The sequence below is a fragment of the Thunnus albacares genome, chromosome 19 (assembly GCF_914725855.1).
Source record: "Thunnus albacares chromosome 19, fThuAlb1.1, whole genome shotgun sequence".
In the NCBI taxonomy this organism is placed as follows: domain Eukaryota; kingdom Metazoa; phylum Chordata; class Actinopteri; order Scombriformes; family Scombridae; genus Thunnus; species Thunnus albacares.
In genome coordinates this window covers 24275449-24301531 of record NC_058124.1, presented here as the reverse complement: position 1 = coordinate 24301531, position 26083 = coordinate 24275449, and the positions used below count along the sequence as shown (strand labels likewise).

At 41.0% G+C, this 26083-nt stretch overlaps 1 protein-coding gene across 5 annotated transcripts; it reads left to right on the top strand.

Annotated features, from left to right (window-relative positions):
* Positions 1 to 23334, top strand: rxrba (retinoid x receptor, beta a). 5 transcript variants are annotated; one of them, XM_044334982.1, is made up of 14 exons: positions 1 to 455; positions 1243 to 1391; positions 2552 to 2787; positions 3022 to 3175; positions 3352 to 3531; positions 6331 to 6351; positions 8420 to 8580; positions 8767 to 8896; positions 9614 to 9746; positions 12719 to 12754; positions 15192 to 15283; positions 15415 to 15520; positions 16481 to 16515; positions 16644 to 16776. In XM_044334982.1, exons 2-14 carry the CDS (start codon positions 1376 to 1378, stop codon positions 16691 to 16693), a joined length of 1350 nt encoding a protein of 449 aa, XP_044190917.1. In that variant the 5' UTR covers positions 1 to 455; positions 1243 to 1375; the 3' UTR covers positions 16694 to 16776. The 5 variants fall into 5 exon arrangements, with proteins under 5 accessions (XP_044190917.1, XP_044190913.1, XP_044190915.1 ...); XM_044334978.1 differs by lacking the exon at positions 16481 to 16515 and having other exon boundaries at positions 166 to 455; positions 16644 to 23334; XM_044334980.1 differs by lacking the exons at positions 12719 to 12754; positions 16481 to 16515 and having other exon boundaries at positions 169 to 455; positions 16644 to 23334.
* Positions 23335 to 26083: the final 2749 nt, after the last annotated feature.

The window sequence follows — 26083 nt, the reverse complement described above, 5'->3', positions numbered from 1 at the left end:
AATATTGACATAATTTATAAACAGAAGAAAATAGAAGGAGAGATTATAGCCACATGATATGATACTGGTTTGTTTTCCAACTCAGCAGGTCCATCAACGCGCCAGACATCGTCACTGTGTGTGTCAGTGTCAATAACCTTTTGAGCATCTGACATACTGAGCTGAACTTGTCTTGACCTCCTGACCTCTTGCACTGGATGTGTCTCCCTCTCTCAGTGACATGACCACACGACCCTTCCCCTGCCCGAAGAAGCTAGTCTGTAGTGTCTGGTGCTGATTCGGGGCCAATGTGTAACTGTAAAAGAGAGCACTAAGCCAAATCCTCCACCATCATCATGTTTTCATCCTTGCAGGGGGAGGGAGGGTTGACTACGAGGCAAAGTGGGGGGAGAGACAGACACACACGGGGCCTAGTCGCCACATCTTTTCATGCGAAGAAGCTGTGCCGCTAAAACGTCAGTAATCCGTATTTATTTGCACTAAATATATAGTTATAACATTTAGCTAGGGCATGACTATGATAGTGTGAACGAGGCGGATGAACCAATAGCTAACTGATTTGTTCTTCGGGTCTCTCGCTTTCCTCAGATGCATTCATGCTAGCTAGCTTGCTAGCTTAGGTGGCTAATCTTAGCTAGCTACGGCGCTTAGCTTGTTTTGCCAACTTACACCAGACAGGGCATAATTTGTAGAAAGTGTAACGTTAATGTGCTGCGTGCATTGCACATCGTATGAAAATACATAAAACGGTGTACTTTATGTCGGAGCAGGGCTGCTAGCGTGAACCAGTTAGCTTTAGGGCAGTGAGTTTACGAGCTATTTGACGGCTAACGTTAAGCTAGCATGCAAAAGCGGTGGTTTGTTGTCATCTGTCTGGGCTCTCTCTATGGAATGGGACGTTTAATTCACTGCTTTGAATCAATATATCACTGTCAGTATGTGGTTATCGATATAATGTTTCATATTCATTATATAACCGAGTATCTTTGCCCTTTACTGTATCAGGACGAGGCGAGTCTGGCATCAGCTGAACAGCTGGCTGCCTTGCAAAGTCCTCTTCAAATCATATGCCAAAAATGCATCAAATACACAGATATTTCTATTGACAATCAAACAGACAACTTATATACTTGTATGGGGCTGTGTGGTATAAATTATGATGCTGCATTTATGCGATAAACTTGTATATTTTGTGCCAAACCAGTATCTAATGCGGAGGTCTTTCTTGTGCTGGAATTTCAGACCCGTTTTTGGTTTCCCAAAACAACTCCGGCCCGGGCCTCAGTCCGCGGTCTAGAGTTTGATAGCGGGCTGTTTGAGACTGAAGCACGTCGGTGTGTAGCAGCCAGCCAGTCTCCGTGCCCCTACCACCATCATGGGAGACAGTAGAGGTGAGAAAATATTTCATTTTCAGAAGTTACAAGCAATGCAAAAATATGGATGTCTGGTAAACATTGCATCTCTATTGTATAATATTGATATTAGCCACAGATTTATAGATCTTACTTGCACATTTGTTTTCATGTCTGCTGTAAAATCAGGCCTGTGAAAGATTTGGTTTATGGTGAGGCAAAGACTTGTCCAGGATTTCTTAATGATCAAATATTTATGCTTTATAAGTGTGTTTAAATGAACTCTGGCGCACAAGCACTTGTAGTTGCAGAGCAAGCATTAGTTAACAAGCACTTTAAAAGTAGGTAGTTAACAGCAACTAGCTCTTAAGGACTTTTTTCCACAAAATGATACTATGCAGGAAAGTATTATATTATGTATATTTGAATGTATATATGTGATAACTGAATTCCTGTCAGCTGTGTTGACATGGAAATAAAGTATTGATTGATTGAGTTTACCTATAACTGCATGTCTTCCAGAGACTTCAGCTGGTCTAAGTCACTCAGGGTCACTTGTCCAACTACCCAACAGATTGCTATAAAGAAAAGTGGGCTTATTTGTCTGAACATGTCTCTTTTTCAGCAGCACATTTGTGATGCACAGCAAGGAGTGTAATAGGTTTAAATGGTGCACCATAAAAAAAAACAACGTCCATGTAGTTTCAAAACTAATTAAAACACTCATTTCTCTACTTAATCGAAAACACATTAACTTGTTGATGTTACTGTGTACTTAATATGACAGTATTAATGATGTATTCTTCTATAATGCTGCTGTGCTCTAATTAAGAATTAACTCTTTCGCCTGTGTGTGTACACTTTATCTGAAACACGTAATGGTAACATGAGAGCATTGTATCACTGTGGCTGAACCTTTATTTCTACTCCGGTAAAGTGATGGTAAACCATGCCAATGTTGATGCCATACTCGTTAAGTTACACACTGTGCAGCTTGAAGTCATTATTCCTAACATGTTTTTGACCAGACATGAGAAAAATATATGTAGATAAATACATAAATAATTTCGGGAGACAAGACATGTCCTCAGTAATTGAAAGCATGACCCCTTGCATTTGTAGACTCTTTATCAGGTTGATATATTTACAAAATTGTTTGTTCATTAATGCATCTTCTCACTTTGGTTGTCTCTTGTCAGATTCCCGCAGCCCAGACAGCTCGTCTGTGTCCTCCCCTCCGTCAGGCCAGCGCTCACCCCCACTGGTTCCCTCAGCTGCAGCTTCCATGACCTCCCTGCCTCCCATCACCTCCGCCGGGGTCAACAGCCCCATCAGTAGCATCGGTTCCCCTTTCTCCGTCATCAGCTCTTCACTGGGCTCACCCTGTCTACCCGGCACGCCGTCAGTAGGCTACGGCCCCATTAGCAGTCCGCAGGTAAGAGAGGACTGCTTTATTTCAGGGATTTTTTTCTGAACAGATTTTTGCTTTGTGATTACATGTTTTTATTCCAGTTTCAAGATTCAGTCACTGTGTAGGTTTTGTGTACGATTTGCGTCAGATTCCTGCATGTATTTACTTTGCGTAGAAGAAGAAGAAGAGTCATGAAATGCATCTAAAAAACCCTTCTTATAATCGTTGTGTTCTCCATCTCCTCTATCCTCCTTTCAGATCAACTCGACAGTGTCCATGTCAGGGCTTCATGCAGTGAGCAGCTCAGATGATGTGAAACCTCCACTGGGCTTGAAGCAGCTGTCGTCCCACAGCCCAGGGCCGATGCTTTCCCAGAAACGCCTTTGTTCCATCTGCGGAGACAGATCCTCTGGTGACAAGACACCTTAAATACACCTATTTTCTGTGCCTTTTGAGTTCGGCTTATACAGTGTAACAGTTGAAAAGTTGCTACTTTTTTAAAAATTTTAGCCATGAAACAAATTGGCATACCTTTTTTTGTCTTTCTTTTTTGGGTCTTCTCCTCCCCCCTTTCCCCTCACCACCCAGGTAAGCACTATGGTGTCTACAGCTGCGAGGGCTGTAAAGGTTTCTTCAAGCGGACAGTGCGTAAAGACCTGACCTACACCTGTCGGGACAATAAAGACTGTATGGTGGATAAAAGACAAAGGAACCGCTGCCAGTACTGCCGCTACCAGAAGTGCCTGGCCATGGGCATGAAGAGAGAAGGTGAGCAACCATGTAGCTTCATCAAACCTCTCTGTAAATCACTGGTTTTCAACCCCTTCTGCTCATCACCTCTAAAAATGAAGCCAGTGCTGACACCTCACACACAATTGAGGATGTTAATTCAGAGTGGTGCCTTTAGACAATGATGAATTGTTTAAAAAAAAAAGTAGGAGGCTTCAAGTAATGACTACATAGATGACAGAAAGTTCTTAAAAAATCTCATGGCCTCCATTAGCAGATGGAGTTTGCTCAGTGGTCATGGAGATGCCTCCACTTAGCAAACTCCATCCCTTAATGTCTGTGAAGACTTTCTGTCATCCGAGTCATGATATGTCCAGGAGGAGCTGAGTCAAGGGAAACGTGACGTGTATTAAATTCTTGGAAGACGTTTTGCCTCCCACACAAAAGGTCCCGAACTTCAGAAGCCTTTGGGATGAGAGGTGAAGCGTCCGTAACACATGTCCAGTTGTCCATGACTCATTCCCTAATGAAAGCCACGAGATGTGAGTGAAAGCTAAGTGGAGTAAGTTGTCAAGCTGCTATTTCAAAGGTCAATAATGAACCTTTTAAGCTCATCTATGAACCTGAAAAAAGGTTATTTATCGGTAGCACAGAGGCTGTAGTGTGTTAGGGAAAGACAGGCAAGTGTTTGATTCAGCTGAGCAGCATCACTGTCATTATTTTGTGTCACACACTCCAGCTCAACTCCCAGATTTCACACAGTATTAGGGGTAAAAAAAAAAAAAATGTAATATTTTCAAATCATTAAAATGTATCTGGTAATATCGAACAAAGTTGATGTTGATTGATCAGAAAATTTCTGCAAGTCTCCTGTAACAACGGCATATTTGTTCTGCAAGTCTGTTGCTGCTAATAAAGAACTCACTATTTGTATTTATTAAAATAAAATTTTAAAAAAAGTTTAGCAAACTTCATGTGTTGACAAACTACTATTAATATATTCCCTGCTCCGGGGACGCGTCCTTCAAAGTCCACATTTCAGTGCAGGCGACATCATTATTGGTCATCAAAGGTCGTCTGAGGAATTGTAGCCTTACTGTGGCTGAAATTTGAAGACACAACTAGTGTATCCTTCCTTCAGTATCCTAAAATTCATGGTGTGTCTGTCACTTGTATCTAAGAATTGATCACTACCACTATTATTATCTCTGAATCTTTTTGCTGTTGATCGTTACCAAAAACCTTTATTACATCCACTGTGATTCAGGGTCTAAAAATAATAAACCACGTAAGAGTCTGGTACATTTTATAGAAATTGTACAATGGTGCAACCTGGTGATCTTTGTCTAGTCATGTTTCTACCAGGTGTTTGTGTTTAGGTGATCATCAGTCACAAATAGACTAGTCACTGCTATTAAACTGTAACATTGTTTACCCACCATGTTTGAAATTAAACATCAAACTTGAAAACTCATAACTACGTAGGCAACTCTTGCTCCCTCTAGTCATGAAAGTGCTTTACATTAAAAAGGAAAACACATTTACAAATTAGGACTAAACTGTTTGCTGCTTCATACGAGTGTCTTAACGCTGAAAATCATGTGAGATCCAGTTTAAGTCAATCAGTCTGAGATAATCTGGTGCTAAATCTCTTTGAGTTTAGCAGTTTAGGTAAGGTATAACTACAAACTACATACTGTTTTTTTCCCCAGATTAGATTAAGATTGAGTTCATCAGAACTTTACTACGCTAAATTTCATAATTCAGTTTGTGTGCGATTAGTCTCTGAGATGTGTGACTACTGTTGTTACTGTAATGTTTGCTGTAGTAACACAGTTCATGCAGATTAGTTTTTAGGAAAGGAGCATTTGATGCTTCTATCTGTGGCAGATACTTTCTGGGCTTTCAACCTGTAAGCCTTCTGACTGTAATTTTACCCTTAAGATTAAATGAGATCTTGTAAGGATAGTAGGAAATGAGTCAGTGAATGATGAAGTCAGTGTTGATGTTTTTGCTGTGCGTTCTTTTTACGCAAGAGAGGTAGGGCTGTACCGAATCCCTCGAAGCTTCGTTCATCGCTGTTGTATTCGAACGGCGAAATCAGTATTTGAATATTTGTATATTTTTTTATTTTATTTTTTTTCCTCCGGTGGTCCAATAGGAAGAGGGGTGAGGAGAGCGAAGAGAAAGAGGGAGAGATGACGGAGGCAGCGGGGAGGAGAGTGAGTCACAGTGCAGGTGCTTTCTCCTCCTCCTCCCCGCCCCGTCACTTGTGCTACCGGTGTTTTGTCGGTCTGCATCCAGCTCTCGCTGAAGCTGCTGCTCCTGGCGGGTCCTCGTGCCACGCGCCTGCTTCCCTGTTCTCACCGATGTGTCGCTGCTTACAACTGCAGCTGCCGCTTCAGCGCGAGCTGGACGCAGACCGACAAAACACCAGCAGCACAAGGGACACCGAGGTGGCCGGCGGGGCAGGGAGGAGGAGGAGGAGGAGGCACCTGCGCCGTGACTCCCTCTCCCCAGCTGCCTCTGTCGTCTCTCCCTCTCTCTCTCTTTCTTCGCTCTCCTCACCCTTCACACCTATCAGACCACCGCAACCGTTGCCTTGAGCCCCCTGCCCTCGAATAATTGCTGCCGAAGCCCAAAAAAAAGGTATTCGGGACAGCCCTAAAGAGAGGTTTTATAATATCTCTGCAGTAGGGGATAGACAGAACGAGTACAGAGTGGTAGAGAGGGAGATGGGGGTGGGTAAGCCTTGTAAACACTAACCCCCTTTCCCCCTCTCTTCCTCTTTTTGTTTCCTCTCGTTCTCTCTCTCCCCCCTTCTCCCTCCTTCTGTAGTGGCCAAGATGAACGACAGATGTAAGGAGAAGAGGGAGGGAGGGGTGTGTGTCTGTGTCTGTATGAGTGAGCGAGAAGCAGAGAGAGAGAGAGAGAGAGAGAGATATTACATTGTATATCAGTGAGAAGGAGCTAGTCTGAAATGTTTTCCATAGTTTCTTGCCAGTGCTCAGAGGTGGACCAATGCCAGCCTTGAATTATTTCCCCATGTTTTTTTAACCTTTATGGATCCAGGGAAAGTTTGCTGAGTACGCACACTCTCTTTTAATCACCATCCTACCGTACTGTATACTTACCCAGGTGCACAGTTAGAGCAGCTCCACTTCTGTCCAGCAACATTAATTTCCTCCCTCCATGTTTGTAGGAGAGGAGGAGTAAATGTTTGATTTCCCACCCAGAGTTTTGGGCAGCCCTCCATCACAAACCCACTTCTCAATTTCTTTTTTTTCTCAATTTATGGCCACTGTCAAGCCTTTTGTTTTCCTGTATCAAATCCAGACACAGTGACCAGTGCAGATTAAAATCAAAGAGTGTTTGAAACATTTGACCTTGTTTTTACATTAAATGCACCTACCAGGATGCAAACTTAAAGCAACTTCTTTAATAGATTATCAGACATATCAACGGTCAATAATGGATTCATCATTAAAATAATACAAAATGCATGTTTTCTTTAAAACAGTCGATACAGGCTACTTTAATATCACAACCAAGAAAAAAAAAGATTTGAATTACAGGTTAAATGCAGTCACTTCAAATTGCTGCTCCTCTTTTAATTCTGTTTGTCGCTATTCATCAAAGGGCCAAAAAAATCCCAAAAAATTAAGCATAATTATTAGATATACTGGAGAATGTAAATTTGATGAAACTGTAGGTTAATATGATGCCATCCATGAACAGTGTAGTGACCCCCCCCCCCCCACCACCACCACCACCACCACACACACGTAAAAAAGAGAAGAGCCGAAGCAACCACGTTTTCAGAGCCCAGTCACATGATATTATTGTCTTTTGACAGCCATTTACTGTAAAGGGTTTACAAAAAATATTACATATGAAGATTTCAATTACATGTATTTAATTTGTCCAAAGAATTTTGTCCCCTAAAATTGGAAGATTGTTCAAAAAAATGGCTTCGGTTCATCTGATGTGGGGCCGATAAAACTCTCCGTCCATATTTAGTCACATGACAGCTCGTCTAGAACGTCTGAAAAATAGAAAATGCAGCGTGACTGCATGGAGTCGCATTTATCATGTTTACATGTACTTATATAACCTGGTTGCTGTCGGCTTTCTGCGGTAACCTCATTTCTTAAATGTCATGAAAACCCAGTTTCCTCCATCTGGGTAAGGAGTTAAGAGAAACTTTACTATCACACATATCTGCTGGAAACCCCTGATTTCCTGGCAGTGAAACCTCGGCAAAATTCCTGTTTTCTGAATATCAATGTTGTATTTAATTGGATATTAAAACAATTAGTTAATGAATATAATTGATGTTGTGTTTGTCACATATGGTCCATTTCTGCCTTGGTAGTGGGGCTGAAAGAGGTATGAAAGACAGTGTGAAAGACATTGAATTGATCATGAATCGTACATATGTGTGTGTCTCTTCTTTCCCACTGTTTGTTTCTCACTGTTATTTTTTTTCACATATTATTCTTTGATCTTTCCCCCGTTCTTTTTGTTTTTCTTTTTTTGTCTGCCAATCTTTCTCCCATCATCTCTCATCGTCGTTGTCCGCACATTTTCTCCTAATCTCCGATTCTACTCCCCTCACGCTCTTTCTCTATTCTTTTGTCTGCTGACCCATCCTTCCCGCTCACCCTCACGCCATTCCTGCACTTCACCGCCTTTCATTGTCTTGTTTTTGCTGTGTTGTTTTCGTCGTTCTCTGCCTTAAAACCCTTCGCTTCTCTGTTGTCGTCCGTTCCCTTTCACCTTTCCTGCTTCTATGCTCTTATGTTCATATCGACCTCCTATTCATCCCCTCTCCTCACCCACATTTTCTCCTTTTGTACTCTTTCTGTTATTTCTCGTCCTTCATTATTTTTCTCCTGTGCTCCTCTCTGTCCTCCCCGTCCCGCAGCTGTTCAAGAGGAGCGGCAGAGGAACAAGGAACGGGAGGGTGAAGTGGAGTCGACCAGCGTGGTGAACGAGGAGATGCCCGTGGAAAAGATTTTGGAGGCTGAGATGGCTGTGGAGCAGAAGACGGAACTTCATGCAGATGGAAGTTCAGGAGGCAGCTCTGTGAGTAGTGGGGATGCTGGAAAATCCAATCAAAGAAAAAAATGCCTTTGAGGTACTTTGTGTAACCTGTATGCAGCTGTGCATTGTTTTTTATATTGCAGGCTCTTGGTATGAATAATACTGTGTCTCATAGTCGAGCTGTCTGATGAAATAATAACTTAAATCCTTTAAATCTGCTCTCTTCAGCCCAACGATCCTGTTACAAACATCTGTCAGGCAGCAGATAAGCAGCTCTTCACCCTGGTGGAGTGGGCCAAGAGGATCCCTCACTTCTCTGAGCTGCCTCTGGACGACCAGGTCATCTTGCTACGTGCAGGTAAATGTAAATTAGGGCTGGACGGCAGGGGAAGTAGGGTATATCGTGTATATCACCAGCCTTAGTGTAAACGGTTTCATGCACATCTCTGGATATTTTTCTGTGTTTCTACTTGACAGTGGCTTCAGACAGATTTTTTTTAACTGCATGAAAATAAGGGGCAAGTAAGCTGAGAGTCCAATGCTAAATGAGAAGCTTTTACCTTTTTATATGCTTTTCATGGCTTTGTGCTACTCCATCATACTCTGTTGTAGTACCATCATACTGCTCCCAATACAGGGTTTGAAATGCATACTCTAATGTGATTTTTAGCCTACAGTAAACACTTACAAAAACTACGACATTCCATGCTAACATTTTATTGAATTCAGGCCGTTACATTAAGTTAATGGTCTCCCTCATGTATGTACTCACTGGTGGATGAAACATTAGCAGCAATCAATATAAAGTAATCCAATACAAAACCACTTACTGTCACTTAGAATCAGCACCTCTCTGACACACTGTCAACAGAAACTGAACATTATAAACTTCACACTTTTTTCAGCTCCACACTGAGCATGAGTTGTATCTTTGTAAAGGATTACAACTATAAATTAATGACAGCAGGTGTTAAATGACACCAGGAACATTCAGTCCTATTACGTATTGAAAACATAGTAGAATATTTATGCATTTTGATTCACTAGAAATATTGAGACACCGACTCTTCAACAGGTTGGAATGAACTCCTGATTGCATCGTTCTCCCATCGCTCCATCTCAGTGAAGGATGGGATTTTACTGGCCACCGGCCTGCACGTCCACAGGAACAGTGCTCACAGTGCAGGTGTTGGAGCCATCTTTGACAGGTAACACACAGGTGCATTCAGTATATGGACAAACAGTTGCTGAACATTATTCTGACAGGCTTTATTACTCTAGTGATCCCCCCCCTTAGTGATCACACTAGTGATTCTAAAGTTTGGGTGGATGACCCAACTGGGAGGACATGCCACCATTTAAAAAAAATAGCACACACTGGAGAGTTTTAGCAATATATGATTATTCTTGTGCTTGTTCAGAGTCTTTTCTGCTCTACTTTGGATTTCAAACTGTATAGGATTAGAATAGATGAGCTTCAACACAGTATTTGGTCCACCTACTCTTAGCCTGAAATAGACCGACTCTGAAAAGCCACATCAAATCCACAGTCCCCTCCTGAATCCACCTGGTAAATCCACATCAGTGCTAACAGCTAGATGAAGAAAGAAAGAACTCTGGCCTTTATTCATCCACATGCATTTCTTTCTGTGTGATGGTTTCACACGCTCTCTGTTTTTTTGTAATCTAAACACACATTGTTCAGGTTTAGCTGGATTTAGCGATCGGGGGTAAGAAGTTAGGATTCTGTGTCTTCATCGCTGGTTGGCTGCAGCTGCTGTGTTCTGCGTTGGCTGTGATTGGCTGAGAGACTCTGCTTCTTTAGTACTGCCTGTAGGGTGACAGCGCATGCCGGGGAGGCTGGTGACTAATAGACAAGCATGTGCACACACACAGACGCGCACACACACTCAGTGGCATAGCACCTATTGCAGCATTTGATAATGTTATAATGGCTGGCTAATGTACACTACTAACGTGTAAAATAGGATAAAAAATGCCCCTAAAATTTATTTTAAATACGATAATGTAATATTTGACATCCCATTGTTGCACAGAAGGCTGGAGAGGACATTTCTATTTCTACCACAGAATAATTACTCAACATAAAGAGCTTTGTTTTCTTGTGATCATAAAATAATTGCAATCTTAATATAACCCAGACTGTCTTTTCATGAGGTAAAAATGTAAAAGATTGTGATAATTATCTATAATCTGCAGTTATGTGCCTCATGACTACTCTGTTCTCTTTAGGCTACTGTATGATTGATAACCACAGGCTCACTATCAATCCCTTATAGGAATCTTATAGGTTATTGCAGGTACGTCAGTTAATAACTGTAATCTGCTGGCAGAAATTGCCTCATGTCTGCTGGTTAAACATTACTACCACATGCATTTTTATTTTTTAAAAATCTTAAAATCTATTCTATGATCACAGGAAACCAAAATAGAAATTACAGTCGTGGCCTCTGCAACCTTCTGTATTTTTGCATCAACCATCAGTTATTACATCAAATGTAAAATTACGTGTTTTTAGTCAATTACAACAAAATTTTTTTGTAATTGTCAGGAGTTGTTTCAGAATATAAGTATTATTGCATTAAAATATCACACTTCTTATGCTGTAATAAATGCTGGTTCATGCCATAATGGGATGTTATATTGTATTATCAATCAGTATATTATTATATCGTTAGCGCTTTGAGCGAGACATTATCACCTGCCTGAAGTAAAACCATGCAGATAATATGACAAATCATAACGAATCTTCCATAAAATCCCAACTGCATCACAGCGTGTCAATTCACTGTTAATTACACAGTAATTACATTGTTATAAAGGAACAATTCCACCTATAAATCTAGTCAGGTTTAAATGAAAGCAAGCTAACTAGGCTCATGGCAAACGGCTCAATGTTTTCCTTCTGATTTTTACTTTTTTTATTTTCATAGCAGTGCTCTCTTCTAGCAGCAGGCTTCTGTTTCAGCTTGGTATCTGTTTGAAGCTACTGGATTGTATTTTTTATCAGACAGGGTGTTAATAATGAAATCCTAAAAATGTAATTTCTTTAACACCTTATTCGAAGTAGATTTCTTACTAGGGTGGCTGTGAAGTGCAAAACACGACAACCTCTTAATAAAACAACTGAACAAAGCAGAAAATATGTCCACATTTCAGAAAACACAACACAAATGTCAAAAGAGGAAACACCTTTAGAAAACTAAACATTTTACTAAGTGGAAAGGGTGCATACCAACTGTTTTTTATCATTCTAAGCAGCTGGGGCTCTTGTAATCGCAGGAAAAGCACAGCTGGAAGTGGTGACATCAATGATGGCTCAGTCCCATTCAAGTGTACAAGAAACCCACACTTGATGCACTAAAGCCGTGTCATGAATTTGGAAAAACTAAACGGGACTCAGCTGTCGTTAATGTCAAAATGTCTGCAGTGACAAAGGTCTGTTGTCTACATTCAGTCAGAATTCAGAACGATAAAGACAGTTGATACCTTTTCTTCTCCAGTCTGTGAAATGTTGTGTTTTCTGAAATGTTCTGTTCTCTGTTTTGTTGAGTTGTTGTGTTTAAATGTGTTTTCTGTGTTGTTAATTGGTTTTCTTAAATGTTTTATATGTTTTGCACTTCAGAGTTTTCACACATAACAGCTACAGCTCAGTGAAACTTGCTTAAGTTTATAATTTTTAATGATTTTGATTCAATCACTCGTAGTTTTTATGCTATATTAACAACATTTAGCCAGTAACACCTGTTGAAGGTCGAGGGTTAATTTTTTTTCAATTATGAACAGTTTCATGTGTACTAATGGGTTTCTGCTGCAAATGCATTTGGCTCATAAGATTTATCATAACCTTCTTTCTGCTTATGTTGATACATGTGAATATAGTAGTTCCTTACGTCAGATTACAGATCCAGATGGTTTAAAACTGATCAGATGTTTCTCAGAGTTGAATTCTGGTGCAGGAGCAAGATAAAGCAAAGCTTGAGCCCATGTTTAGTGTTAAACAGGTTTTAATATATCAGAAACTAGTTTGTAGCACCACAGATTTCGTAGGAACTTACAATCTGTACAGCTGAAGGGCTCAAAAAAACAGACAGAATGCTGTAATAACAATGTAACTGTGTAATGACATTGTAATAACACATTGTGATTGAATACACAGGGCGCACAATGCCGAGGTTGGGGCCATATTTGACAGGTAATTACCACTTGCCACTACACAAACACTTCTCTTGAACCCCTCCTCTTGAGTCAACATTAAAACAATCACAGAACCAAAAGCTTTAAAAGTTGATGCGTTTGAGGCTTTTCCGCAGCTTTGCCGAAGCCAGCCGGGTCTCTCTCGCTACGATGATGTTATTCTGAACAACATCTACAGAGAATCGCTCGACCTGATCACTCAGCAAACACCGGGGGTGTGGGTTTCGATGATGATGATGATGATGACAAATAGCAGTACCGCAGTTTTGTATTTGAATTCAGCACCATGTTTGGTTTGTGGCTTCGAGTGCTAAAACGCTGGTCCAGTTGCCTGCAGAGTACTTTTCATCTTCTGCCCATTGATGATGCCTCTTCTTGCCAAGCCAAACGCTTGTCGAGCCTTGCCAGACCATAATGAGCAAATCAAAATGTGTGGGCTGGCTTTTGTGAAGCTAGCTTTTCCCATGGCATTAATGGTGGGATATGACTCGAAATACTCTGTATCTCCTATACAGGACGCTGTTTCGCAGTTCTTGTCAGTTAGTTTTGATGCCTTTTTTTTTTAGCTTTCGAGAGATTTTAACGGCCTTCTTCGGTGACGCCTCTGTGACGGGAGGTGTCTGTTTTATAACATTATTGACGTACACTCTGGGTGTGTAAAATCACTCCTTTCCCTCACTTTCTCAACCAAATATGAATATAACTTTTTTTATCCTTTGTGTTGGGTATGCATAAAAACCTTGATTTGGCAGTGTGCTGTATTGTGGGCTCAGGCAGTGTCATTAAAATCGTTCCCCGTCAGGAGCAAAGCAGGAGTAGTTATAAAGGTTTTAGGACACATCTGTTCTCACGGCCCACACAAGGCCTCTTAAAGTTAAACTGACATTCTGCTGTTTACACAGTTTTCTGCAAACAAATTACCAGACAATAAAGGTGAAGGTGAAGAGAGTATTTTTTTGTAATCCATTCTCACATATCTCATATTACATCTAATGCAGCATGATAAGTTTGTTAACAACATATTGATATATGGGTAAGACACCTGGATAAGGTCTTTGGTATTTGTTCAGTCTTTACCATGTGAAGTTGTTGTTTCTACTGGTTGCATGTTTGTTCCTTGAATAACGAGACACCTCTCTTAGATCCTCGGGTTCTGAGATTCGTGAAGCATGTTTACAAATTAACGGATGGCATTTAAAGTATAGAATATAACCGTCAAATTCACCATCATGTCTTTGTGTCGGCTCTTTCTTCATTCTTGCACCATCAAGTTAAAATCTCCTTGTTTAGAGGTTTATGTCGATACAGCAGTAGGGGATTTTAACCAAACCTGTCTCTTACCCTAAAACACGCCAGTTTTGACATCCTGGTGTCTTCATTCTTTTCTGTGAGTGAGATCATCTGTTAAATACTTGAACAGTTTGTTTGAGCTTGGAGAATTAAAGTGTTTTTAGCCTCTGAACCCTGATCGCCATATGCTTCAACCTCCTTAGAGTCGTCTGCTGAGGTCAGAACCGGGGCTGCAATGATCATTTTCATTATCGATTAGTCTGTTGATTATTTTGTCAATTAATCAATTAGTTGTTTGCTCTATAAAATGTGGACAAAATTTTGGACAATGTCAATCACTGTTTTCCAAAGCCCAAAGTGACGACCGTCAGTCAACAATCAGAAGATATTTAGATTACTATCACAGATGAATGAAGAAACAAGAACATTTTAATTCATATTATATCCATTTGAGAGGCTAGAACCTCTTAAAAAGCTGTAGTCAAGACAAAATAATGTAAAACTGAAAAGAAACTAGACAGGAAACTAACCTTCTTACTCTCCAGCCATGGTAGATTTAAAGGTTTATCAGCCACTTTCATTATCTTACACACAACAGCGTGAAGCAAACATTGTAATAGTAAGTAGGAGAACCAGAACCAGTCACAGCCGCAACTTAACACCATTTGGTGGCAGCAGTTTATCACTCTGGCCATTTTGTAACCAGTGTGTTTTGTTTTGTTTTTTTCACAGAACCAGCAGTTCAGCCATACTCTTAACTAGTTTGGACATTAAGTCAATGACAGTGTGATTATGGAGTCTGGTGCCTCTCTGTTGTTCTTACTCTCTTCTTCCCTCCCTTTCTTTCTCTCGTTGTTTTTCTTGCTCTGTCACATCTGTCTCTCCCTTGTTCTCTTTTTCTTCCTTCCTTTTGCTTCTTCTCTCTTCTCTAATTTGATGTTATCCTCCTGTCTTTTAACTGTGCTTCCCCCTGCTTCTCCTCTCCTCTCCTCTCTCCTCTCTTCTTTCCTCTCCTCTCCTCTCCTCTCCTCTCCTCTCCTCTCTTCTCTTCTCTTCTCTCCTCTCCTCTCCTCTCCTCTCCTCTCCTCTCCTCTCCTCTCCTCTCCTCTCCTCTCCTCTCCTCTCCTCTCCTCTCCTCTCCGCAGGGTTTTGACAGAGCTCGTGAGCAAGATGAGAGACATGCAAATGGATAAGACGGAGCTGGGCTGCCTTCGAGCCATTATCCTCTTCAACCCAGGTACACAAGCAGGCAGAATCTGGAAAACATCAGACACACAAAGAAAGTGAACATATTAATGTCTGGAAAAATAAAAAGGATTTGTGAAATATGTAGCAACACATCATTTAATTGTCTTCTATCTCCTAAAGATGCCAAGGGTTTGTCCAACCCCAGCGAGGTGGAGCTCCTGAGAGAGAGGGTGTACGCGTCTCTCGAGACTTACTGCAAACAGAAATACCCCGACCAGCAGGGCAGGTACGTTACAACACCCAGACATACCCACACACGAGAGGGGGAGGCTGCTGGTTGTGACGGGTCTGGGAGCCTGTGGTGTGTGTGTGTGGAGACATAACAGTACAGTTACATAATATTCAGCTCAGCAGTTTTATGATGTCACTGCATCCCAGCAGCTGGTTGAAGGCTGGATGTGATGCAGCGGTTTCCCCTGTACCACCAAGATGAAACAAAAACTCAGGTTTGTTTCCTTAGGGAACTCTAATAAATGCTTGGTCACTATACATGCTAGACAGTTGTCCCTCATAAAATATAACTGTTAAAGGGAATAACTACTGCATGAAGAGCTGCCACCCAGTGTGATTGATTGCCGTATTGGTACTTTCCACTCTCCTTAACAAAGAAAAAAAAATCCTATTACTCATCCAGCAAGATTTACACACAATGATATAAAATTTTACATTTCATTTCTGTTTATTTCTGCGTTCATGGATGAGTAAAAGCTCTCGTGCCTCGCTGGCTCTGGCAGGACTGTTTCTGTCATCAATGTGCTTAATTATCTCTTGTTCTTCCTGTTTTTTTTAAGGTAAAGAATAAAAGCAAAGCAAGGAGTCCTGTATCTTTTGTCAGGAGACTGTCGAGAGTGTTGACATGTAAAGCATGAATTAATCTAAGCTGTTAGATACTATCATATATCCTTAGATATCATCATGTTAAATAAGTTTTGTGGCGTACACACTTGACCCCCCAACTTGTTTTAATTTGTTTCACTCTAGTAGTTTTTATTAGTATGATTATTATTGCAGTATGATTTTGCTTTCAGTCAGAGGTTGGTGATCACCCCCGTGTCTGTGTGGCACAAGTTAAATTTAAAGATGAGACTAAAATGCCATCCACACCTAACATACAGTGTATTTTGTTGAACGCTGTAACATTGTGAACATCTGTATCAGTCTGTATTTGTTTTGTGTCATCTTGAAGATCCTTGGGCTACAGTCTATCTCCCAGATTATCCAGTGAGAACAATTTAATGCATTATATCGTCATATTTTTTTCTGAATTCTTGTTTTCAGTTCATATAATTGATAGATTTATGGACGTCTCTCACTCTAGTCTCCTCTTCATCCCTTCTTATGTCATCCAGGTTTGCAAAGCTCCTCCTCCGGCTCCCAGCACTGCGCTCCATCGGTCTAAAGTGCCTGGAGCACCTGTTCTTCTTTAAACTGATCGGTGACACGCCCATCGACACCTTCCTGATGGAGATGCTGGAGGCGCCTCACCAGCTCACCTAAAGGAGCCAGGTTCAGTCCGGTCAGGATCCGATGCACACCAGGATTACCTACAGCCTGCCCCGTGTTGGGTCGTTGGCTCTTGCCATTGGGCTTCACTTAACTGCAGCACCTGCTGGTTTTACTGTACCAGCTCTCACACTTATACACACACATATACTGTAGACCTACACACACACACACACACACACACACACACACACATATGTTCTCAGTCACCGGCGAATTCTCTGCACACACACACTGTTACATGCAGATGCTAATTTGCATCAATGAATCAACATGCAACGTAAATATTACACAGATGATATGGCTCTGAATGAACAGGATGCTAACACACACACACACAAACACACACACACACACACACACATACATTTTCACCCTCTTTTCCCATACTCAGTTTTCCCCCATAGGGGTTAAGACTCAAGGAATATATCCCCTTTTTATCACAAAATTACAGCTAATGTCTTAATTTTAAGTTAGCCTTCAGTTTTCACATCTTCATCTCACAGTGGGTTTTTGCTTCTGCATAACTGGTGTACTCCCCCTGTTTTTACTTGGTTACACTGCTAGCTGCACCTCTGTATATTGTATCCATCACTAGTCGGTTAGTTATCCATGTATGGTTTTAGCTTAAAATCAGGTGCGTAGCATTTCAATCAACTGTCCACCATCAAACAAATTAACTTCTTATTGGTCAGGAGGAGTCCTATAACGGACAGGCAGACACACACCCTCCCAGTGAGTTCATCCAATCTTGTTAACCTTAAAATATTTTATGCTTTTTTTTTTTTTTTTTTTTGAATATTCATGCTGAAACTTGTTTGAGTTTCTATCTTGAAGTACTGTACTCATGAAATGAGAGCTTTTTCCAAGGCATTGTAATCCAGGAAAAGGGGGCTGGGAGCACTTTGTTGAACAGATAAACTTTGTCCTTCCCACCCTGATGCGCACAGTGGGCTTTGTAAGACAAGAAGAATGACTTGAATTATAATTTTTTTTTGTTTGTTTGTTTTGATTTTTATCCTTTTCTCTACTTTGGCAGTTGGTTGGCATTTTGAACAGTTTGAGGCTCACAGGAAGTACAGCTTCATGCAAGACAAAATAGTATTTGTTTCTCTTTTATCTCCCGTTCCTCTAAATCCTCCCTTTCCTGGTGGTCATTTATGCACTTTTGTGAGTTGTAACTGTGTAAATGTTCCTGTTTTCTCAAAATGACCATCTATTCTCAGACACCTAAGATGACCTTGAAGGTACTATGTGTAGGGTTTTCTCATTATTGCATCAATTTCAAATCAGATGAGATGATTTGTTATAGACCTTGCAAAATAATATGTTACTTCCTGTACAGTTGATAACCAGGTTTGGGAATTAACACTAGTTAACCAATCAAATGGTTGAAAATTTTGGCCGGCAGCAGGTATATCGACCTGTCCAGTCCAGCTGATAGTCTACTATTATTGATAGGTAGCTCTTTATTCCAAAAATCTACTTTGTATCAACTGTCTATTGGCCACAGAAGAGGAGAATAACGCTGTGTTGCACTGGCCAACCTGTATCTGTGTTGTGTGGCCATACTGGTCAGGGAAATCATCGAGTAAATAAATTAGTCTAGGCTTGACCCTTCTTCGCCGCAGCTATGGAAGTGTCCTTGTTCAAGATACTGAATGAACCAGTTTCTGAGGCATTGCTTTGTATTCAAGATGCTGCACTTTGCCCTCTTTGTCAAACAAAGTGCAAAAAGCTGAATTTTTTTTTTTGTGCAACACAAAAAAAACAACAGCAGAGATGGTAAATATAAAGATTAGAAATGATCCTACAGTGGCAATAATGCAACATTTCATTTCACCTAGTAGACAGCCGGTGATACTTTTTTAGCCCGTCGCTCACGGGATGGATCGCCGACTGTGGATATCGATTCTTGAAACAAAGCACCGGTGTTTGAATCGCAAAGGACATTTTGTGTGCCATGTTACTGTAATGCAATAATGAAATGAATTAGTTCTATTTAATGGAAATCCTACACTTACTACCTGCAGCTTTGAAAACTTTATTCAGCGTGTATCGGCTCAATGCTTTGCGACTTTTGTACAGTAGATGTAAATAATAGAAGAAGAAGAAGAAGAAAAAAAAAAAAATCACACAGGAGTCATGCAGAAACAAAGGCCTGTTCACACTCACGTGAATGTGAAATACGTGGCTCTGACAAATTTAAAAGCTCTATTTTTTTGCTGTCAAATCAACATTAGACTCGCCTCCCATATATTGACGTCACCATGAAAATTATTATTATTATTATTATTATTATTATCGAGCCCAGGGCCAAAACCACACCTCACTGCTGCTTTTGCACCAACTTCTGCCAATGTTTCCTGATGTTCTTGGTAATTGATTGGCTGGATTTTCATCGACAATGGCACTTGACATTTACTGTGATTGAAAATTTGCGGGCAACTGAATCTGAGCGTTGCATTGAGAAGTCTAATGCAGCTACCACATGTTCAGGATATATAAACTATGAATTAAACCGTCTACGCACGCTCCAAGTCGAGCAATACTGGGGTACACATTAAGACTTATTACCGTTTTTTTTTTTTGTTAGTAAAGTATTTAAAGGAGTGTTGAAGTTCAGAGGTATATTTAGCCTTCTTATTAGTCACCACATTTCATACAAATTAGAAACGTACATTTTGCAGTATCATTCTACAGGGAAGAGGTACAGCTGTCCTCTACCAGGTGCTAAATAACTAATGTGGTCTTTTTAGTTGAAGACTTGCACATTTACATCAATGCAAATACACAGACAAATCAGACAGCCATTTCTCCACCACTGGTCTGCTTAACATGTACATTTATTTTTCTTTTTTGTTTCTTTATGACCCCCTAACTTTATCGCAGACTCCCAACTATGGAAAATGAACACCAGCTAAGTGCTTGTACATTTTGGCTGTGGATGATAAGACACAGCCACAGAGTCTTTTGTATTTTAGAAAAGGCTGGTGGAAAACAGTGAAAGTAGCTGTTGAATTTTTTCACCAGATTTTAGCAATGAGCTTCCTCCCCTGCAGATAGTCCAAATACTTCTACTCAGAGAGGATCCTCGGCCTCCCTCCCCCCCATGTGATGTGGACTCGGAGGCCGGCAGTTAAGACGACCTGTAAGACAGGTTGTTCTTTTTAACACGTCGATGAATTGGTCTAACCATAGAGTTTGGTGTTGTTTCCGTTTTGTTTTGTTTTTTTTTTCTCCACTCATGCATGGCCATCTCAACAAAGTAGTCTCCAGATTAATTTCGTACATGCAGAGGAAAGTCAGCCCCCCCCCCCCCCCCCCCCCCCCCCGCGTACACCGTTACTGCCTCATTTTGGTGTTTTGTTAGCATGGAAAAGCCAGGTGCAGCTGATGCTTTGGGTGAAAAAGCACCAAACACCTGTTTGAATTCTTATACTGTATACGCTACCGTGCGGTCGCGGTGCTTTAGCGGATTGAATCGGTTCTGACGAGCGAATATTAGCAGTTTTGAGACTTAAGTGAAAAGGATTTTGCGGCCGCCGGGCTTTGAGATCTGTGATCCGGTCGACCACACTTACTCAGTCTTTTTATTGTCGGAGCATATCTAGATTAGAGGTAAAAAATAAATAAATAAATAAATAAATAAATAACCTTTAAACCCAAAATGAGATTTTGAGAGTAGCCTGACTCTAGGACGTGCGCTTTTGTAAATAATCTCACCTTCTGTTTGTTTGACAGCTCAGCATCTTTATCTGCAGGATTTTTATTTTTTATTTTCGGAGCTTTTCCTCTGTTGAATGTTTAAGCTTTGCTGCTACAGCATCATGTTTTAAAGCCGGGGATGGGAATAATCACGCAATCAGTCGAGTGCTGAGTGATGCACTTGTTAAAAAAAAAAATATCATAAACATACACAACTGTCTGAGCAAATGCCAATCTTTGTTGACGATTCATCATAAAAGTCAACATATGCAACTTGTATATTCATATTGTGGTAACGTGGTTAAACAGTTGTCATGCAATATGCACATTATGTTTCCGGCATTTGTAAATTTTAGCTTAGTCTGTTACATCAGTTAATAATAACTGGCAGTGAAATTATCTAGAATTTCCATCCCTCCATATAACAGCAATGCATTTAAGTTTTGCTACGCCATGTTTGTATTTCTTTACATTTTGCTACGAGCTTAGAGGATGATAAACAGATACAGTAAACAAAAAAAAAAGCTATATAGATAGTTCAGGTTCTGTACGCGAAGCCACTTAAAGCTTTGCTGATCAGACGGCCTGTTTTAGCAAGAGCTGGTGATCGGGTGTTACAGTTTGGTTTGTTGTTGTTTTTTTTTGTTAAAGAGTATGTGTGGCCACGTGCGTGTACTATTACACACGTGTATGGGATCTGTCTGCAGCTACGCCTTTTGATTGGCAGATACTGTAGCTTTGGCTGTGACGTGATGTGCTGAGCGCTGTTAAATTGATTTGCAAAATAACGAAAAGGACGCACAGAGGAACAGGAGCCAGGCTGGAGGGGTGATTTAAACCGGCTTGTCGACCCGATGCTTTATCAACACAACCCAGCCTCCTCCCTTCCTTCACTTCGCCCCCCCCCCCTCGTCTCCACTGCTTTTTTTACTTCAAACTTAACAAACGCTTATTCACTCACCCACGCGGGCTGAAAAACGCCTGAGCTTTGCGTCGGAATGGACTCGTAACATATGATTCTTGGACTGTTTTTTGGGGAAAAAAAGGATGTGAAGCTTTTTTTTTCGTGAATCAAGCATCGGAGAGCTGTAAGGAAGGGATTCAGTACCGTGTGTCCCTCTTTGCTTACTTTACTTGACGGCAGAGCAGCGACGATCTGCGGTCGCCGTGGGAGACCGTCGGATCGCACCGCAACGCCCACAAAAAAAAAAAAATGTTTGTCGTTGCAACCGTGTGCACTCAAGGCAGACGCATGCTGTGACCTTTTGACTGTGTAGCAGTATCGTTGTCGCCATCTTTGTTACATTTTTGAAATTACTCGCTTTTTTTTTTTTTTTTTGAAAATAAAGACATTTAATTAAGTATGCTTTTTCTTTTTTAAACGGATCACAGGCTGTGACTGAAGAATTGATCATTTTGTATAGATTAGATAATCAGGGTGGCGTTTTTACCTATTGACACAGGCCCCCTGGAGCCAAGGCCCATCCCATTATGATCAATGAGGCGCAGTGTGTGCTATGCAGCCTTGAAACCACCACCCTCACTGGTTTATTTATCACTGCCAAGCTGTTAGCGGATGTGGCCGTTTTTAAATGCAGGGCCGCTCAGCGCCCAGTGCTTGTTTGTCATATATGTTGTGATTATTGTGCAGCACACTAAAGAGTGTGCCCTAACGTCGCCCTGTGTAGTGCATACTAAAGAGGGGCCCTAATAGGAACGGAATGACAGCTCGTGTGGAGAGGGGAGGACTGGTCTTAGGAGAGATGAGTAGACCAGTGTGTGGCCCCCTCTGGGTGCTCAAGCTGTGCATTGGTGCTTTTTTTTTTTTTTTTTTTTTTTTTTTTAAAGGGTCCCCCGGCCTGAAAACGTCTGCTTTGGTTTCCAAAACACAGGGAAAATTGCATATATGAGTGAAATGCAAATAAGGAATGGTTTGACCGGCCTAGCCTAACCCTAGACCTGCTCTACTTGAGCTGCATTCGGTCGGATGTTTTCTGCATCCAGGTCCGCTGCAACTTTTTTGTGTGTTTACTGTGTTAGGATCATGTGTGGCTGTAGCTGGATACTGCCAGCAATAAAAAAAAACCCACAAAACCTTCTGAATCAGTTCTAGATTACGAAGGAGAAACTGTGGCTCTAATCGTAGACACACATCGCAAAGGCCGCTGAAATCCACACGTCTGGGGCCCCCGCCCCCCCCGAGCAGGATCTGGATACATTGAATGAACTTGATGGGAGGCGTCAACTTACTATGATTGCTTTGGAGGTTGTTGTTGTTGGTTTTAAAGGTTGGAGGAATTGTGAAGGGTTGGTTAGAGAGAAGGAGGGAGGAAAAGAAGGGCAGGGACTTTAAAGAACTCTGATCAGGTGTTTATTTGTCGATCAAGAAGAAAAACAGAAAACCCCCTTTTTTTTTTTTTCCAGTAGATCCTAGAATCTTCCTTAATTGTTTACTCTTCACCTAAACAAAAATTCACACACTGTTTCTTTGTCTCGTTTCCTGTCTCCCTCTTCTCTGACTATGCTATTCATCTTTTGTTTATTACAAAGTATTAAACAAATACAAAAACTGTAAAATCTGAATGGAATCTGTCACTCTTATTTTTTAATTTTTTTTTCTCTCTCTCTCTATCTATTTTTTTTTTCTCGTGTCTCGTTCTTTGTCCTGTTTGTATCCTACTCCATCGTACATGTGGAGCTGATTGACTATTGTGTGCTTCGGGGATTGAAAGAAGAAAAAAAAAAAATCTGAATAATTTTTTCAGTCATTAATTCTGAATCTTGTTTCTGTTTGTTGTATCATGTCCGAGTAAAGGTTTTAATACTGTACCCGAACTGTTTTTCATTCCTTTTTTTTTTTTTCAAAAAAGCTCACATTTGAATCTCTGCAGTGCATTTTATAATTCAACTGTTTTTTTTTTCCAAATAATATCAGATATGGCAACATGTAAAAGAAAATTGCTTTAATTACAGTAGTTATATGCTTTAAAACATAATCTGTAGGTTGAAAATTACCAGAGTGCACTCATTTCCTTCCTGCACCCACTCACTGCTTATGAAATGGAACGTCCCGACTCAGCTCCCACTGTGCCTCAGAGAGATGATGGTACACTCCTCAGTCCAGCAGGACCCCAGGGCCTCGGGTGACCGCTGGCGCCGCACTCCCGCCTTACGACCTCTAGAGGGAGCACTGACCTCTTGTCCTCGTCCAAGCTTCCACAAACCGTGGTCTCCCGTGGCACCACCTCCTCCCCTCCACTAAGAGTTGTAGAGTGCCCTTTTTATTGCCTTCCCGCCCACTTAACGCACCTCAGCCAATAAGGAAGCAGCGCAACTGAGATCAGAACATATTAATAGGTAAATTTCATGGCTCTGTTCCCTCTGCCACAGATTCAGATGTCTGTTAAGAAGGATAGGAATGTGGTTATGAGTTTGTATTTGTGTGGCCATGTAGTCTGAGGCTGTACTCTCTCTCTCTTTCTCTCTCTCTCTCTCTCTCCTCCCACCTCCTTCAGTCCGTCTCCTCCCTCGTCTCTGACAGTCTGTCCGGAGTTACTCTTCCTCTTCTTCGTCCTGGCCTGCAGGAGCTAGACTGTACAAGCTGAAATGATGTGCAGAACTTAACTCACTCTGTTATCTAAATTCTGTAGACTCAAATACATTATTAGGTCATATGTGAAGCCTGTCATGATAGTTTTAAAGTTTCCTCTAAACTGAATATGAAAGGATTTAACAGCAGTTATCTTCTTATGTTCAGCCTCTTTCTAGTAAACTCATGTTTAGAAAGCAGCCATTGATTGGCAATTTACCTTTACACATCCCATTATTTAGCCTTTTAAAATGCCCCTTTATGATTCTCTTAAATCTTGTTTTGATACTAAGTAGTGTGTTAAGTCTTGTATAAAATAATGTAGATATAATAGTTACAGTATAATGTTTCACCTGAGTTTTGTCCCGGATCCTCCAAACTCCTTAGGAACAAGCCTGTAAGCTACCGGGTTAAACTGTTCACACTCGAGAAGTAGTCAACTAACTAAATACGCTCTCAAACATGAGTTTTGTTACCCTGACATGACTAGCGTAAAACAAATCACTCGGTGGTTAAAGCATCACTTTCCCATGTTGCAGACATCTGTGGAAAGCTGCTCCTGTAGTTCCAGCAGCTGCCAGCAGAGGGAGCAGGCACAATGAGATCTCTGTTCAGGACTACTACGCAGTACATTACAGCCGTGTCAGCAGCATCATATTTGGAGAAGACCTCTACCTGTAACCTCTCAGCTTGGAGTGATAGACAGTAAGTTTTGATTCAGGAGAAGAGTCAAATGTTTATTAAAGATCGGTGCAGAAAGTGTCGGGTTTGTGTCGAGGTTTTCACGTTTTCTTTAAGACTGAGCACAGAAGCACTTTAAACACCTATTGGTCTGTCTGCACATCCTTTGATCAGGAGGAACTACACTTTCAACTTCACCTTTTCCTGTCCTACATCTTTCTTTTCCTGTCTCACTTTTCTTGTCTCACCTTCTTACACTTGTACCTTCCTCTCCTTCACTCCTCTACCCACCTCTCTCTCATTCTGACTCCCTCCATCCATCCTGTCTGTCAACTTTTTCGATCCCCTCCGATGTCTTTCCTGCCCTCCTCTCTCCTCAGTCTCCTTCTGGCTCTAACTCCTCCTCTCCCTCCTGTTTTTTTTTCTTCCCTCTCCCTCCTTTTCCAGTGTGTGAGGGCGAGCGCTGCAGAAAGACACCTTTTATACCAAGGGTCAAATTCCTCTTAATTTCTGCTTCACAAATGTCAATTTTCACCAGGTGAATGTTAATGCTGTGCGAATCCTGTTTGAAGTCACTTGCCAGCAGCGATTTGGTGGATTCTGTGCGGTAAAAATAGCTACCTCACACATTGCGTTCATACACACACACACACACACATCTCTGAGAAACACAGAGCTTTATTGAGTTTGTGTACTCTATAGACAGGGCAAGTACCAAACAGCAGGGCAATATGCCAGGTGTGTTTGCTGCTCACTGTTCTGTTCTCTCAGGTATAATTACACAGTAAGATTAATACTATAATCCCCCCACTCTGAACTTCAGGGTTGCAAAATGTTCCTTTACTGTACAAAAGAGATTCATTCAAATTCTTAAACATTTACACTCAATCACAAGCACACAACTTTAAACCTGCAGTGTTTCGCACGTTATATCCTCCCTGCCTGGAGGACAGATGCTACTCTGAACCACCGAAAACTGATTTATACTGATACTGATTTGTACCAAGAACTACATAAATCAGACTGCAGTCACACAATCTCAAAAACATTTAGCTTGCTGGTTAAAACCATCTACTGTTGGCAGCTTTGAGTGTTTATTGTGCCAAATGAAAGACAACACGTGCATGTTTACCTGCACGTGGGATCAAAATGTCATGTCGGTAAATGGTGAAAGCAACCATTAGTGTGGAATTTTAACCAGATTTTTGTCAACTTAATATACAGCCATGACTGTACTGTTTGCTTTTTTAACAAAAAAAAAAAAACAAGCTAAACAAGCTGTCTGCTGTATAAGGACAAGAATGATGG